Source organism: Aedes albopictus, chromosome 1 (assembly GCF_035046485.1).
Source record: "Aedes albopictus strain Foshan chromosome 1, AalbF5, whole genome shotgun sequence".
Lineage (NCBI taxonomy): Eukaryota > Metazoa > Arthropoda > Insecta > Diptera > Culicidae > Aedes > Aedes albopictus.
The window spans coordinates 325,747,517-325,764,433 of record NC_085136.1 but is presented as its reverse complement, the minus strand read 5'-3'; the positions used below and the strand labels follow the sequence as shown (position 1 = coordinate 325,764,433).

At 38.2% G+C, this 16,917-nt stretch overlaps 1 protein-coding gene across 2 annotated transcripts in view; it reads right to left on the bottom strand.

Moving 5' to 3' along the window:
• The window catches only part of LOC109402928 (uncharacterized), an 82,529-nt gene that overhangs the window by 60,636 nt on the left and 4,976 nt on the right, over positions 1–16,917 (bottom strand). Inside the window, exons 3-4 of one of the 2 annotated variants that reach the window (XM_062847260.1) lie at positions 5,624–5,780; positions 4,821–5,053 (exon numbers count right to left, since the gene is read on the bottom strand). In XM_062847260.1, coding sequence (XP_062703244.1) covers positions 4,821–5,053; positions 5,624–5,780 — 390 coding nt within the window. The remainder of the gene's footprint in view (positions 1–4,820; positions 5,054–5,623; positions 5,781–16,917) is intronic. The other variant, XM_062847261.1, reaches the window with a different exon arrangement.

Sequence of the window (16,917 nt, the reverse complement as noted above, 5' to 3'; positions counted from 1 at the left end):
GTAAAGTCTCTCTATTAAAAAAATACGTGCTATTCAAGAAGCTTCTCTGCATCTTCTGCTGTTATAGTTTTTGTTGAAAAAAACAACAACAATCACCATAGCTTCTCTTCAAGTATGGAAAAAAATCAACTGGGCTTCAAAACAGTTTTATTGCTAAAGAGGTGATCAAGAGTGTTATAAAATTGATCATGAAAACCTCTTATAGAGCAGAACAAAACTTAAAATGTTACTTGGGATATGTTGAAACACAAGAAATGTATCTTTTGTTGTGCTAAGATATTATCAAATCAAATAAATTGCACTACAGCATTATCTAGTGCGTCTCATTATAGATCAGGGTGGTAGGATGGATTTCTGAATATATGTAAGTGTGGCTCTAATTGCAGCTTTTTTTATGAATTTGAAACATCCTTAAAAGTTTGTTAAAGGATGTTTGGAAGTTTGCATCATATATATTCAGTCAGTATAGTATAATTGCACAAGCCATTTTACCAAAAGTCCTGAAGAAAATCGTCACCTGAATTCTGGAGAATCTCTAAAGTTCTGTGGAATAGAGAGTCAAAAAGTTCCTGTTGTTTTTTTTTTTGTTATTTTACCGGAAATATTCGAAAATATTTCGAAGAATTTTCCACAGAGTTATTTAAAGAATTTCAGGAATTCCAATCGAAATTCCGTAGAATTTTTGGGATTCTAGTGTTTAACTTTTCGTAGTAAACCAAACAACTATTAAAATCAAATCTCACAGCTGATGATTAAGCATTTTTATAAAGATACTATGTAAATAATATTGACCTCATTATTTTATAGAGTTTCAGTTCGAATTTCTTTGGAAAATATATGGTTGAGCTCTTTAGAAATTTTCTTCTTGAATTGAGGATTTAATTTATGGTAAACGCCAGACAAATCCATGTATTGCTTGAGGAAATCGCAGAAGAAATTTGTAGAAAAAATCTAACAAATCATGAGAGAATTAAAAAAGTTTTAAAAACATTTTTAAAAGCGACTCAAAATATGTTCTGGATCTCTGCGGAAGGTTTTCTGAAAAATTGGCAGGAACTCATCAGGACCTGCCTATAAACTACGTAGACTCGAAAAGAGGAGGACAATCTGGCTAACATCTACGCTCCATACAAATTTTCAAAAATTTGTATGGACAAAAGTCTACGAGGGGAAGGGGGTCTGAAAATATCTTCATTTTTGAGTGTACAATTAACCTCAGTTAAAATACACAGAAATAGAAATCAGAAAACATATTTTTAACTATTTTGGTTCCGCTATAAACGATTCCACTAAAAATGTCACTGCAGAATTTACATTGCCTAATAAATTTCAGCGTTTTGCGTCCTACAGTTTTCCGCCACCTAAAAAGTAACACTTTTTTTATTAGCTAAAGGAGCAATAATTTCCAAATCGGATTCCATACACATTAAAGGGAACAATCAAGGTTTAATCTTCTGATTTATTTACTAGTGGACAATGTGTTTTTATTATTCAATAAATACTTTTAAACAAAATTAGAAAAAAAAATATTTTTTTTTTAAATTGCTAACATAAATTGCTTTAGGATCTGCATTCACGTGATTTTGGGAGGTACAAAGCTATTTTGTGCATATTTTGTGAGTATGTCGGTGGTGAAATTCTGACGAAATTCCATTAAAAAAAGTGAAGAAATTCCAACAGATCTCTAGAGAATTTTAAAAGTTTTTCAAACGATGCAATTTGTAAATCTTTCTGAACCTCTGCCAAAGATTTCCTAGAAATTTGACAGGATTTCATCGTGGACTTCCGATGAAACTTCTTCAGCAGTTTATAACAAAGCGTTCACAAAAAATTCATAAAGATTCACCAACTTCTGGTTCCAGGTTTATTCAAGAACTTTTTTTTGCGAATCGATAAAAAAATTTTAAACGAAATTTAAAAAAATGGTTTCCGGAAACAGAGCCACACGAAAGTATGTGTTGGAATGATATGCGGAGTACCCGTCAAATGTAATGACTGGGAAGGAAATTTGCGGACAGAAACACAGTGGGGAAGCCAGTGTGCAAATTACAGAAGGATAACTCTCCCTAACTCGACGTCACGTGTCCTGTTCAACGAACTGAGACCACTTGAGAAGTCATTATTCGGCAAATGCCAATCTGGTATTCATGGGGGCCGATCGATGATGGATCATATGTTCGTCCTGCGAACGATGCTAGGAAAATTGTGGGAATACAACTTGCCAGGGATGACGGATGTATTTTTTTTTTAACCTGCATTACTCTTTCCAAAAATCTGTATCCCATACAAAGTTTAGGAGAAAGATCTGTATCCAATACAAAAACAAAATGGCTCTTCTAACTAAACAATCTGTATTTCATATAAAGCAAAATCTGTACACACCAAAATTTTTGAAATGCTTCCAGCACGCCAAAAATCAGCAAAAGAAATTGCTGAATTTCAGCAACATTTTTGCTGAATTTCAGCACAACTTTGCTGATCAACTGTCAAAATTGCTGGATGGTTCAGCAAGTTGAAAAATAATTGGTGATACTCAGTTATTTGTATTGCTGAATGCAATCAGCACGCCAAAAATCAGCAAAGTTTGCTGATTACCAGCAAAAATATTTTGCAGTGTACGGATGCTTAAAAATCTGTATAATACAGATAAAAAATGTTGTATAATACAGATAAAAAAGCTTGCAGATGCTCCATGTGTTCATTGATTTTAAAGCGGTGTAGGATTCAGTTAAAAGTAACGAGCTTTGACGGATAATGATAGAACATGGTTTTCCAGCAAAACTAATTGGGCTGATACAAACAACGCTAGGTGGATCAAAATCAAGTGTTCTGGTCGTGGATTTCGTGTCTACCTCGTATTGTGTCCTTGGATGGAATGATGCAGAGCGATACGGACGAAAACAGCCTTGACAATAAGCTCGACCAAGTACATGATTGCGGGTAGAAACAGAGACAGGAGTAGTGTTTGTGCTGAGGCAGTGATTTATGCGTCTTAAAAGTCGATAGTGTACCTTAGAACACCGGTGACGTGTGACATGCTGAATTCACGCGAAATGAGACCTCGTAACCCTAAATTTTCAGGGAAATTGAAAAAAAAAATACCGAAAAACCAAGTAAAGCTGCACTGTAGCCACCAAGACAATGGAGTTTGCAAATATGTCAATAGAGTAGTTGTAAAATTTAAAGAAAAAATATTGAAATTTCTCGTTTTTTCGTCCATGCCCGGATGCCAAACATCCGCGAACATGTTATTCATGCTAATATAGTGCCAGCCGTCCAACAAGATCGATGATTTGAGCCAAAAAAATCGAAGTATCCAAAATAATGATGATTATCTTTCCAGCACAATATATCCTGAACACTTGGTTATCTGTAATTTTTTAATGCACATTTGTAAGAAATCTTCGCAAAAGCTCAGCACGAGCATACTGAAACACTCTCCCCTACAATTGGTGGAGGATAATCCAGCCATTGCAATGGCCAAGACAACTAGGCCATAAATAATTGTTTTCTTTTCGAAAGTACTAGCGACCATGCGTCTCCTTTTTGGTTCACCTGATCTCCTCGGTCAGGAAAAGTAAAAAAAAAAATAAAAAAAATCGTTAGTTTTGACATTGTTTTTAGGGAAACAATTATTTTTGAACGAGGGCAGCACCGTCAGTATCTAAGCTTAGTGTTCTAACAGCACTTTCACAGTTATTAATGTGAGCTGCCCAAAGAAAGTCCATTACGAAACGGTTCCAGCATGGTCTTGCTGTATACCAGCACGTTCACCACCTCAACTTAATGGGCGACAACGTGTATGGGTACAAACGTGAATCCCATTTTCAAATGATCCACATTTCCCTTCGATGGCAATCAATTATTACTGCGACTTAGGGTGATTCACTTGTTTCCAATTTTCCTCTGGTTCATATAAATCAGAAGCACGAACATTAACAACAGCAGCAGTAGCAACAGCACCATCAGCAAACGGTATCAGGTGTGGGGAGAAAATATCGTCGGGTTTATGATTTCGTCCGTCCGTCGGTTCGGTGTAAATGACTCTAGGGCACTGAATAAAACCCATCTCGAAGTCGCATTTCTTTCTCTCATTCTCACCAGAGGGTTCCTAAACAAACAGAAAACAACGAAAAAGCGTCGTCGGCAGAGAATGATAATAATGCCCGTGTTGTCGTGCTCTTGTGAGTGGTGAGGAGTTGTTGCCGTTTTCCGATTCGGGTTTTTCGGCCTGATCTTCTACGTGTGTTAGTGTGAGTTGACTGATGTTTTTTTTTATCTGGTCGATTGCTCTGCGGTCTAACTTGTCTACTGGATGTATGCGTGCACGCGCCGGAACCACCCACCGCCACCTTGCGCTGTCTATTATGCTGGGACGTACAACCATCACCACAAAAAAGCCAACTCGCGCGGTTAATCATCGAAAATGTTTAATTACACTAACTGGATGGACGATTCGTTCGAAAGGGACCCTGCGGCCTTCATCGAGACCCGGTCTTGCTGCGCGCGGTGGAATCGTTTAAGAAAATTATCAAACTTTCACGACTCTAGGTTTTTTTTTTCTTTTTGCTTATGGTACAAGGTTTGAAAAAACATACGATACTAAGGTGAGAAAAAGGACGAAAAACTAAACCAAAAGACAAAGAATAGAAACCAAAGCACCAAAAGGAAAACGGAACGGCGGTAGTTGTCGTTGTTTGTTGAGAAAGGAAACCACAAAAAAACAGAAGAACAGAAAAGTAAAAGGAAACGAATACACTTAAAAGTAGTTTGTTATCATTGCTAGAGTAAAATAAAGAAGTAAAAAAATCGTTGCTTACAATTGTCGCTATCTTCATTGGATCGTGACGAGTACTGATCCGATGACGATAACCGTGAATGCCCGTTCATGTTGGGATGAGCCCCCCGACTATGATCACTTTTTAAAACGCTATGAATAGGCATTGGCGCTGGATTCAACTGGCCTATGTACATATCTTCACACTCACTTTCTTTATACTGAAGTGTGTTTAAATGCTTCTGGTATATTACAACGCATCGATGACATCCCTTTCTGCACCGAAGAAGGATCCGACGAAGAGGTTTGTTAAAAGAGAAAGAGAAACATTTGGAGAAAAAAAATAAAAATTAGGACGAAAACGCAGGTAAAAATGCAATGCTGATGGCTAGAACTATAAAGCGATTGATTTCTTTCATTTCTGTGAGGGTCTGAAATATGGATTGCATGATTCGAATACATAAAAGTGAAATGAGATGAGCTTTAGGGTGGGTCACTGCAATTCAGAACAAAAAAATTAACACAACAAATCATATTATACTTTTTCTATAATCTCACTGGTAAAAAAAAATACAAAATGTTTAAAAACTAGCAATAATGTTTGTAATATAAAAGATTTCCAGGATCACAGCATCGAAGAAAATAAAAATAAAAAAACCGGTGATCCAAACATCAGCAATGACTCACCCTAGTGATCATAAAAAAAAACGCAATGAGAAACCAAAAAGGAAACAGAAAAAATAACAGGATTATTTGTGGATAATCAGAAAAATGTGACCAGAGAGACAGAAAGAAGTCGTACGTAGTAGAGCTAGCAGGCAAGTAATGGAACATGGTCATACTTACTCGTTCACTAATAAAAATTTATCTCCATCACTAGCGATACATCTTCCTCTAGTACTTAAAGTTGATCCTTCTATAGTAATTTCCTGTTGTACCCCGGATTGAAACCATCGTCCCTCCCATCGTTTTGGAAAAGTGCACCCCGTGCCGCTCTGTAAAGCTGTAGTGGAAGGAAGATAAGAAGAAGCAGAAAGAAAAAATGACACTTTCATGACGGTGACCATCGAAAGAAAAAAAAATACGATGCTAGTTTAATGCTTTCCGACAACGACGACGACGACGACGACAACGGTTCATTGGCTCACATCTATCTAATCAATTCAATTCCGGTGACAGGCCCGAAAACTTGCACGGTTATCTCTATGCGAAAATATCCTACCAACGCAACTCCTCTCTATCGTCGGCGGCCGCTTCTAAGTTAAGCGAGTGTTTGCCTGGCAGCGCGTAGGAGGCTGAGATGATGACAGTCTATAAAACGTGGTGAAAATGCTAATGAGGGAGGTTTGGTTCTAGAGAGATAGGTAGGCTACATCTTCGAGTTTGTTTCTCGGTGATTGACTTCGCCAATGGTGTTGGGCGTGTCGGAGCGCGTTGAAATGGAAGTGTGAAACAGTAAAATGCAGTGAATGCAGTACACTAAAAGTGCGTCCATTCATAGTTATTTATGCAACGAGTTGCAAAAAGGTGAGCTTTGTTTAACAGCACGAGATGTTCACCGATTTAACACCAGATCCAAAGAGGCTTGCCAGTTTGGATATATACGAAGAGAAAAAAATAAAAATAAAAACAAAAAAATTAAAAAATTTAAAGATAACACAAAAAAATAAATAAAACAAAAAAGAGTGCTGCAAAAAATGGAATATTGCAACGAGTTGCATACAACTTTTTTGTAATTGAATGCACAACTCGTGTTGAAAAAAATATCATTTTGCAACTTGTTGCCTAAATAACTACATATTATGCAACTCTTTTCATAATGCAACTTATTTCAGTTGTATAATAAACCTGTACGGAAAATTCAACAGGTTAGGTTGTTTTTGTATGAGTCGCACGAGATGAAGGTGCCAAATCATAACTGTTGGGTAGTATTCTGGGTAAACCTGAATTCTGAAATTCGGGGGAAGACATTTCTTGGGGTCTGCGCAAATTCCCAATGGAGTTTTGGGAATTATTTTGGGATCCTAGTAAGCTAACGGTTCGTATTTCGTGGCTGGACAACTTCTACTAAATCAAGATTGGGTAATGTGATTGGATCACAAATTGAATTCGAAATGTGAGTAAATGCTGATGGAACTTCCCCAGGAGCTTCTTCTAGTATTCATCCAGGACTTCCTCCAAGAATTCCTTCAGGAATGCCTTCTGGGATTCCGCCAGACTTTCTTCCTGGGACTCCTCTAGAAATTCCTTTCTCAGTATATCCAACAACTTCTTCCAGGATTCCTCAGAGAGCATTTCATGAGATTCTTCGAGATGTTTGTTAAAGGGTTTTTTTGGAAGTTCCCCCTAAGACTCTACCTGAGGTTTCTTCTGAGATTCCTTAAGAGGTTTTATCTAAGATTCCTCCAAGAGTTATTTCCGGGATTCCTCCAGGAGCTTCTTCTGGGATTGCTCTTGAGATTCTTTCCACGATTTCTCCAGAATTTATTCTGGGATTTCTCCAGGAATTCATTTCTGGGATTTCTCCAGGAATTCATTTCTGGGATTCCTCCAGGAATTCATTTCTGAGATTCCTACGGGAGGTCGCAGAAGTTTTTCTGGGATTCTTCAGGGATATATTTCTGAGATTTATCAAAGAGTTTCTTATCAGATTCCTAGAGTGGTTCCTTCCACGATTGATCCAGAAACTTGTTCAGGGATCCCGCCAGAGATTCCTGCCGGCATTTCTCCAAGAATTTCTTCTGGGATTCATTCGATAGTTTCCGGATTTGCTCCCTCCAGGAACTCGTTCAAAGATTCCTACACATATTCCTTTTGAGATTCTCCCAGGAATTACTCTCGAGATTCCTCTATGAATACGTTCCGGGATATCTCTAACAATTAATTTCGCAATTCTTTCAGGAATTCTTCCCGAGATTCGTCCAGGAATTCGTTCCGAGATTCCTCAAGGATTTTTTCTTGAAATTCCTCCAGGAGTGCCCTTCCGGGAAGGTCCTCTTGAGGGAGTCCAAGACAGAACTTCTGGGGAAATCCAAGAAAGAGTTTCTCAAGGAATATAGGAAGTTAGAAGAAGAACTTATTTAGGAATCCCAGAAGGAACTCCTGGTCAATTTCAGAAAACGACAATTCTGGAGGATTGATCGAAGAACCTCTGAGAGGAATCCTAAAAGGAACAACTGGAGAAATCTCAGATGGTGTAATCCTGAAATGGAGGAATCCTGGAAGGAACTTCTCGAAGAATCCTAGAAGAACTCTCAATGGATTCGTTGAAGAAACTTCTAGAGAAATCTCAGAAGGATCTCCTGGAGGAACATCGTAAATAATTTCTGGAAGATTTCTGGAAACGTTGGAGGCATCTTGGAAGAGATTCCTAGAGAAATCGTGGAAGAAATCCCGTTAGAAGTTTCTGGAGCAATTTCACAGAGAACTCTTCGGTAAATTCCAGAAAGAGTCCCTATAGGAATCTATACAGGTTCAGTTGACTCCTGGAAGGATCACTCTTCAGAACTTCTGAGGGAACCCTGGAAACCTCAGGAACAATCTCAGAACGATCTCCCTGGAGATTCCGAGAAGAAACTCCTAAAGCAATGCCAGGAAGTATTCCTGGGAGAATCTGTTGGACTTTTGGAGAACTCCCACAAAGAATATCTGGCCAGGGATTCTTCCAGGAATTTCTTCTGGGATTCCTTCAAAAGTCTGGGTCTCCTCAAGATGGACCTTCAGAGATGCTTCCTAGAGTTTGTTTAGGATTCTTCCAGAAGTTCTCACTGTAATTCAGGGGTTAAGGCGAAACTGGAAGCATTTTCTCATATTTTTTTTCTTTTTGATTTTTTATTAAATAACGAAGCAATATTTTCAAAATCGGTTTTCGTGCACATGTAAAGCATGGATCAAGATATCTCCTAATTTTTTTCCAGGTGGAAACTGTTTTTTGTCTTTGCAAAAACCATTTTTTTTGTGATATTTTGTTTAAAAATGGTTTCTGCAAAAACTAAAAACATTTTCCATCAGGAAAAAAATCAAGAAATACCTTGATCCATACTCTACATGTGCACGAAAACCGATTTTGAAAATATTGCTTCGTAATCAAATAAAAAATCAAAAACCAAAAAGTGAGGAAGTGGATCTAGTTTCGCCTTAAGAGAATCTTTTTAGATTCCTAAATGGATTCCTTCTGGCATTCCACCAAGAGTTTTTTTTTTCTAAAATTCCTGATAACATTAACAGGTTTGTTTGTAATTTTCATGCAGGACTCCCTTAAGGAATTCCTCCATCAATTTCTTAAGGATTTACTTCAGCAGTTTGCAAAGAATTTCATCATTTTTCTGCGTTTCTACCAATAGTTTCTTCTGGAATTATATTCTCAGAACAAACTTCTGAAGTCATTTCAAAAGCAGCTAGAATTTTAGAAGAATCCCAAAGATAATTCTACAGGTACCTGAGAAGAAACTCCTGAACGAATCTCGAAACGAACTACTTAAGGCGAAACTGGAAACATTTCCTCTTTTTTTTTTGCTTTTTGATTTTTTAATAAATAATGAAGCAATATTTTCAAAATCGATTCTTGTACACATGTAGAGTATGGTTCAGGATATCTTCTGAATGTTTTTGTAGTGGAAAATATTTTCCATTTTTGCAGGAACCATTTTTTGGGAAATTTTGTTCAAAAATGATTTCTGTAAAAACGAAAAACCTTGAGCCATACTCTACATGTGTACGAAAACTGATTTTGAAAATATTGCCTCGTTATTAAATAAAAAATCAAAAAGTGAGGAAATGCTTCCAGTTTCACCTTAAGGCATGGTTTCCCAAACTGTGGGTCACAACTCCCCGGGGGGTCACTGGCCATCCAGGGGGTCGCGAGAGACAGACGAATAGTTAACTGTAGCAGACAACAAATGAGAGGATTTCTATGGTTGCGAAAAGTACGTCTGCTGACCAAATGGGGTCGCGCACCTGAAATTTTGGGAACCTATGACTTAAGGGATTTTTTAATGAATCCCTATAGGATTGTCCCGTAATGTATCGGTAGAAATTCCTTGAGGAGTTCTGGAAAAAAAAAATCTGAAGGAATACCGTAAAGGTATTGAAGGGCTACCAAAAAGAACTTATGAAGAAATCCCAAATGGATTATCTGCAGAAAGTTCAAATAAAACACCTGGAAAATCCCTGAGGAACTTTTGACGGAATCCATTACACTAGTTTACAGCATTTTTGAACTCGGTAAGCTGATGATCATTTTTAGTGTAGAATCATGCCCTGAGTTCGAAAACGCGAATGAAAAAAATTACAGTAGAGCAGAAATTTTTTCGATTTTCCATACAAGGGTGATGATTTGAAATCGATTTTTGTTCTATTTTTAAGCAAAGTCGCTCACTTCAAACATCTCATTCTCCGTAATCAATGCTCCGATTGAGCTGAAATTTTTACTGTAACTCGCCTACATATGATATGTCAAATAAACGTCGAGAAAGAATTTTTAAGTTGGTTTTCTCTTATTGAAAAAAATACATTTCTTCAAAAATTTTTCGGAATTTTGCTAAAATTTAAGAAGATTGTCCCTAAAACTCGCCAATATCTTGAATTTTAATCAATCTGACGCAAAACCTGTATTCAGATGATCGAATGGTATTGTATTCAGCTTTTAATTTATGGAAAAAGATTTAAAATTGGTTGAACAAAACGCAATATATTTGAATTTTAGTAAATTACATATTTTGAAAAGTTGCAAAACTCGATATTGAGCTAAAACTCAAAAACTGTTCTACTTAAAATTTTTTGAAGGTTGGTTTCGAAATCAGCACTAAATTGTGCTTCAAAAATTTTGGTCGTTGACAGAAGTTCACGACTTTCGTTTTATTTTGTAAACTTGTGTTATCAACCCCTGAAAGAATTTCATAATTGGCTCCCGGGGGAATTTCAGAACATTCTGCTGGGTAATCATGTTATAAAATTTCTGGAGAAAACAAATCGACAATGATTTTTCATAAGGGCCTAACTGACTTGATCGATTTCTCTTCGTCGACTCTCTCTTTCGCTAATAACTTGATCAAAACAAACAACATCATTATTCTTTTTGTTTCTATAGCAAAATGTAGTCGTCTTCTTTGCATTTCAACCAATATACATTCTGTAATAACACAAAGAGAGCATCGATAAGAGAATTCTAAAATGTCAGTTGATGAATGAAGTATGTCTGGAGGAGTCGTTGACGTTTCGTGACCTTGTTGCTTACGATGCGGACTTATCACAATTTCATCCGCTTTCGAGACTTTGCCAGCTTTCATAGGTGGTTTGATTCAACATTTGGGGTTGCGTAAGAAAGTGTGCTGATCAATGACTTGATGATGGCAAGGTGGCACACCTGCAGAAGGTCCTTCTGGATACCTCCAAGAAATCCTTTGCGGTTTCTCAACAAATTTGTTCTAGGACTTTTACAGGAGTTTCTGCTGGAATTTCCAGCAAGTGCTTGATGAGATTCTTCCTTTAAAGTTCGCTTTGGGGGTTTTCAAGGAGTATCTTCTGAGATTCTTAAAGAGGTTAGGTTCCGTCTGGGATTCCTTCCAGAGTTCTTGCCAGGATATCTCGAGGAATTCACGCAAGATTCTTCCAAAGATCATTTCTGGGATTTCTTAAGGAATACATAGTAAGATTATTTTAGGAGTTCCTAGATTTCTATAAAATTTCTACCGAATTTCCCCTACAAATTATTTCCGAGACTCGTTTGTGAATTCTTTCTAGATTACCCCAGCCGTTTTTCCTGGCATTCCTCCAGTAAATTTAGGGTTCCTTCAAAAGTACCCTCTGGGATCCCTTCTGAGAATGGTTCCATCTGAGATTCCTACGGAAACTGCTTTCAGAATCCCTTCAAAGGTTCCTTCTGGGACTTAAAGAAATTTCTTTCCGGGATTTCTCAATGAAATCCGGGAATTCTCCAAGAACTTAATCCGATATTCTCCCAATAGTTTCTTTTGGAATATCTTTGGAAGTTTTGTTGGATTTCCAGAAAGTATTCCTGGCAATTTCAGCAAATGAGTGTAATCAGTGTCGTACCTTTCAATTCCGCCCTATTTAAATAGGGCGGAATTAAAAGGTACGACACTGATAACACTCATTCGAAGAGGGTATTCTGCTTAGAGGATTCGAAAAGACGGTACAAGATAATTTCAGCAATTTTCACCCAGGATTCCTCTAGGAGTTCTTTCGGGGATTGCTTCAGGAATTCTTTCCAAGATTCCTTAAGAAACTCCTCCAAAACTTCGTCAGGGATTCCTTCCAGGAATTCCTTGCGTTTTTTCAGGGAATTTTTTTTTCCGAGAATTCTTTCTGATACCCCTCCAGGAATCCTTCAAGAATCCTAACGAGAACTTCTTCCAGTACTCCTTCCGGAATTCTTTCAGGAACTACTTCTGGAATTGTTTAAAGATTTCCTTCTGGGATTCTTTTACGGATTCCTCCGCAAACTTCTTCTGGACTTCTATCAGGAATTACTTCTGCAATTTCTTCCGGAACTCTTCCGGACCTTTTGCTGAAATTCTTTTGGGAAATCTTTCCTAGAAGGAATAATACTGGAGAAATCTTGGAAACATTTTCTAGAGAAATCCTGAAAATACTTCCTGGAGGAATCCTGGCAAGACCTTTTGATATCCAGACAGAACATCTTTAGGAATCTTTGAAGAAACTCGTGCTCTTGGAAAAACCCCAGAGGGAACTTCTGAAGGAATCCTAAATAAATCCCCAGAAGAATCTCATCAAAAGCTTCTGGGAATCCCAGAACAAATTTGTAGAGAAACCGCAAAAGATGTCTTGGACAAATCCCGGATGAAATTCCTGTGGAATCCCAGAAGGACCTCCTGGAGGGGTGCCACCATCAAGTCATAAAACAGCACGTACACGTACCCCACATTTTTAATTAAATCAAACTACCCATGAAAAGCTGGCAAAATTTCGAATGCTTACAACATTTTTCAGAATCGTAAGCAACAAGGCCACGAAACGTCAAATATCAAAGACAATCCTTAGTTTAGCAATTACAGCCAAAGTGGGAGTCTTCACTTAGGGTCAATTTCTTCATCTCGACTTAACCGGTAGCTAAGCTTACCCATATAGTTGAACCTGGTTTAACGCTTACGCCAGAGTGGAGAAATCGCCTATTAATCAATCAGTTTCAATCAGATTTATAATACATCTAGTTTTGATTGCATTTTGAATCATAGTTCAATTATTTCATCAACAGAGTTTCTACGGTTAGAGGTAGGTAGGTATATATTGCGATGGCTTTATATGGTTACGCAATCAATATCTCCCAAATTTGGTACAATTATTTTGGACGTAAATATGGATTGAATCACCTTTGTTCAGCGTGTTGATACGATTAAACTATTATTTTTGATACGTTGAACCACTCTAATGAACATATTAGAAAATGGGTGCTAAACTGTATTCTTCAATTAATACCTTTTTCATTCTGCATATTTTCCGATGATGCGACGATATGAAATAATGTAAAAAGTGCACTCCTTCAAATATTCTACAGAAATGAAATTGTGTCACCTCTTCGGCATCCATCCAACCGTCCATCACTGCTGAACTGATGATGTCACCGTACGTACAGATGCGTTATCACCCGTTATCAGCAGAATCAGTCTAGAGGTATATAGTTTCATATGCCGTGAAATTCAGCAACAAAAGTTTCACTGTCTACTCGCCAAGCTGTCGCTGGCTGGTCCCGAGTCAAGGCTACCCCACCGCTTCGCCGACTAGTGCTGCTGCCGTTTGGAACTAATTGAAGTCACACTTTGCATTTAGAACGCGCGATCGATGTATGAGCCAGCGAACGATTGTCACCGCCGTCGTTGTTGTTTGAGGCCGAGCATGTTGTTTATGATAGGTAGGTATGATGTGACCAATTGTCACACCATGGCGGCAGCCCGGAACGGATTGCGCGAAGAACGATAGTGAATGGAACATCAGTCATTGTCGTCGGCCAAAGCAGACAGAGCTCCAGAACATGGTCTCTGTTGTTGGTAATATTATTGGAGCATAATGGTCCAATTTTAATTTTCTCTGTATGATAATTCCATTATGCAGATATTTCTGGACGGGGTGTGCTCTTATTTCACTATCCTATTTCGCTGCGAACCCGGACGGTTTATTGATGGAAGAATGATGATGTATTGGCTATCCCGAGCAGAAAAGAATGAATAACTCTGTATGTCCCCACTGGAACAAAGCGTGCTCAGTGTTCTATGAACACTTCCACGGTTATTAACTGAGAGCTCCCTCTGCCAATGGCCATTTTGAATATTTGTATTGTGTGGCAGGTACAAAGATACTCTCTGCCCAAGCCAGTCAAGGATATTCTATTTACGAAATGTTCCTGGACCGACTAGGAATTGAATGCGTCATCTTCAGTATGAAAGCTGGATATCTACGCCTTAGCAACTGTGGCTATATATGCCCTCAAACTTATAGGTAGTCTTGAAGTAGATCACCCATACAATGCCATCTAACGTTGGGGATGGTCTCTCTCTCTCTCTTCTTGGCGTAACGTCCTCATTGGGACAAAGCCTGCTTCTCAGCTTAGGGTTCTATGAGCACTTCCACAGTTATTAACTGAGAGCTTCCTCTGCCAATGACCATTTTGCATGCGTATATCGTATGGCAGGCACGATGATACTCTATGCCCAAGGAAATCAAGGAAATTTCCTTTACGAAAAGATCCTGGACCGACCGGGAATCGAACCCGTCACCCTCAGCATGGTCATGCTGAATATCCGTGCGTTTACCGCCTCGGCTATATGGGCCCATGATCATAATGGTAGTTAGACTGAATTGGGAGTTCCTCTGAATTCATTTTATCATAATTCGGCCAAACGACCCATTCGGCCAGATGGCATTCGGCCAAACGGCGTTCGGCCAAACGGCGTTCAGCCAAATGGCCGGACATCACATGCAATGCCTCAAGGTCTATTTGCATTAATGGGGCTGTCCATAAACTACGTGGTCATTTTTTTGAGACTTTTCAACCAACCGCCCCCCCCCCCCCCCCGCGTTGTCATTAGTCCATACAAAATGGTCATTGGCCAAACCCCCCCCCCCCCCCCCCTTATAACCACGTGGTTTATGGACAGCCCCTAATAGTGTCTTCGGTAAAGTTGTTCAGAATGCCAAGAACAATCTGAGGATTACCAAATAGTTAGCGATTTCACCGCTTAAAGATGCTAATTGGCAAGTAAAAATTCAAACTACTCTATCTTGAGATTTAAAAGAGATACAAAAGGGTCATCTTCGGCTAAGTTGTCCAAAAGCTCAAGAACACTGTGATTCACCTATTAGTTGCTGATTTCACCATTATGTGAAGTTAGTTGTCAAGCAAAGATTTAAACTTCTTTATCACGGGATCGAAAACAGTTAGAAAGATGTTTCAGCAAACTTCTTGTAAAGGTTAAAGTAATGTGGGGGTTCACCAATTGGGTTCTTTAGGGGTATACGGATTATTTCATAATTGGAATCTCCACCCAAAAATTAGTCGAAATCCAAAATTGCATAATTTTTGGAGTTCGAGAAGTATTTTTAAAATGCATTTAAAGTTTGTATGAGGAGTTTTTTTTTTGTTCGAGCCGAACTGTCATTTTATCGATTGAACTGTCATTCTATACACAGAAAATAAAATTGTTCTGTTAATTTAACCATCAAACCAAAGATATTGGAACTCAATAAAATCACGTTATACTCAGAAAAATTAGCGCTTTCAATATGGCTATAGAAAATAGCAATATATTATTCACTAAACAACCCAATTGGTAGGTGATTTCTTCGCTTGAGATGAAAGTAAGTAGGATCAAGTAAAGTTTAATGCAGATAGAAAAATGTCACCTTCGGTAAGGGGCTGTCCATAAACCACGTGGTCATGAGGGGGGGGGGGTCGGCCAATGACCATTTTGTATGGACAAATAAAAAAATTTGTATGGACTAATGGCCACGCGGGGGGGGGGGTTTGGAAAGTCCCAAAAAAATGGCCACGTGGTTTATGGACAGCCTCTAAAGGTTTTTTTGGAAATCAAGAGTGTTGCGTTTGCATTTATTCGTATTATTTTGTATTACATGTTTCACTCTGGTTCGTGAATATGTCCCTGACTTTTATTTGCATTTGTAGCGGACTGGCAATTTCGGGCAAAGACCCAGCACAAAACACGCGGCCGTCCTCAAACACGGACATTAAATGGCAGACGAGACGGTTTTGTGTTATGGTCCGAATCAAGATGCCCCTTTAATATTAGAAATTCCTAGACCAAACACAAGTTATGACTGCGAACTAAAGATAACTAGCCAGAAAAAAAATACGATTACAGTATTGAATGATGAATCAATAACAATAATGAAACCTCGTCATCCTGGGTTCGCACTTCGCTATCCTTTTTGAGTAACTTAACACAATGTATGTTAAGCGTTGTATGTTATCATTTGTATTCTGCTTTTGCAACGTAGGACATTGTGCATTTATAGGGTTCCAATATAACAAAAAAAATGCAGGACACTACAAATGCATCGTTAACCTCGTTTTGCGACACATTATGAAGAACTATTAGTAGACCCCTACAAATGCACAATACATAAACTAACAACATACAGTACACAGTGTTTTTCTTGGCGAGTTGTCTTTTGTTCGCAGCGTCAGTTGCGTACATAGCACGAGTTTGGTCTAGGAATTTCTAATCCTAAGAGGACACCTCGATTCGGGCCTGAATACAAGACAGCCTGCATTGTGAGGTCCGTGCTAGGAGAGATTAGTGAGCTTGTATTTGATCGTAACTCGAAAAGGCCTGAGCGCTACCAATGCTAATTAAAAGTAGGGACAGATTCACAAGCCAGAGTATGACACAAACAAAATACCACGAATAATTACAAACGTAACAAGAGTCAAAAACAAGTCGTGATTTGGTGTTGTGGAACAGAAGGTACTTGAATTTTTGTTTTCGTTTATTATTCCGTACATAATTCTAAAAAATGTGCAGTATACGTCATTTCATGAATTTGAATTACCTTTAATTCAATTTTCTAAGAGAAATTAAAACATTTGTACTGGAAGTTTAGAACCCAAATATTGAACGCATCCTTAATCCAGCTTACCCTATAAT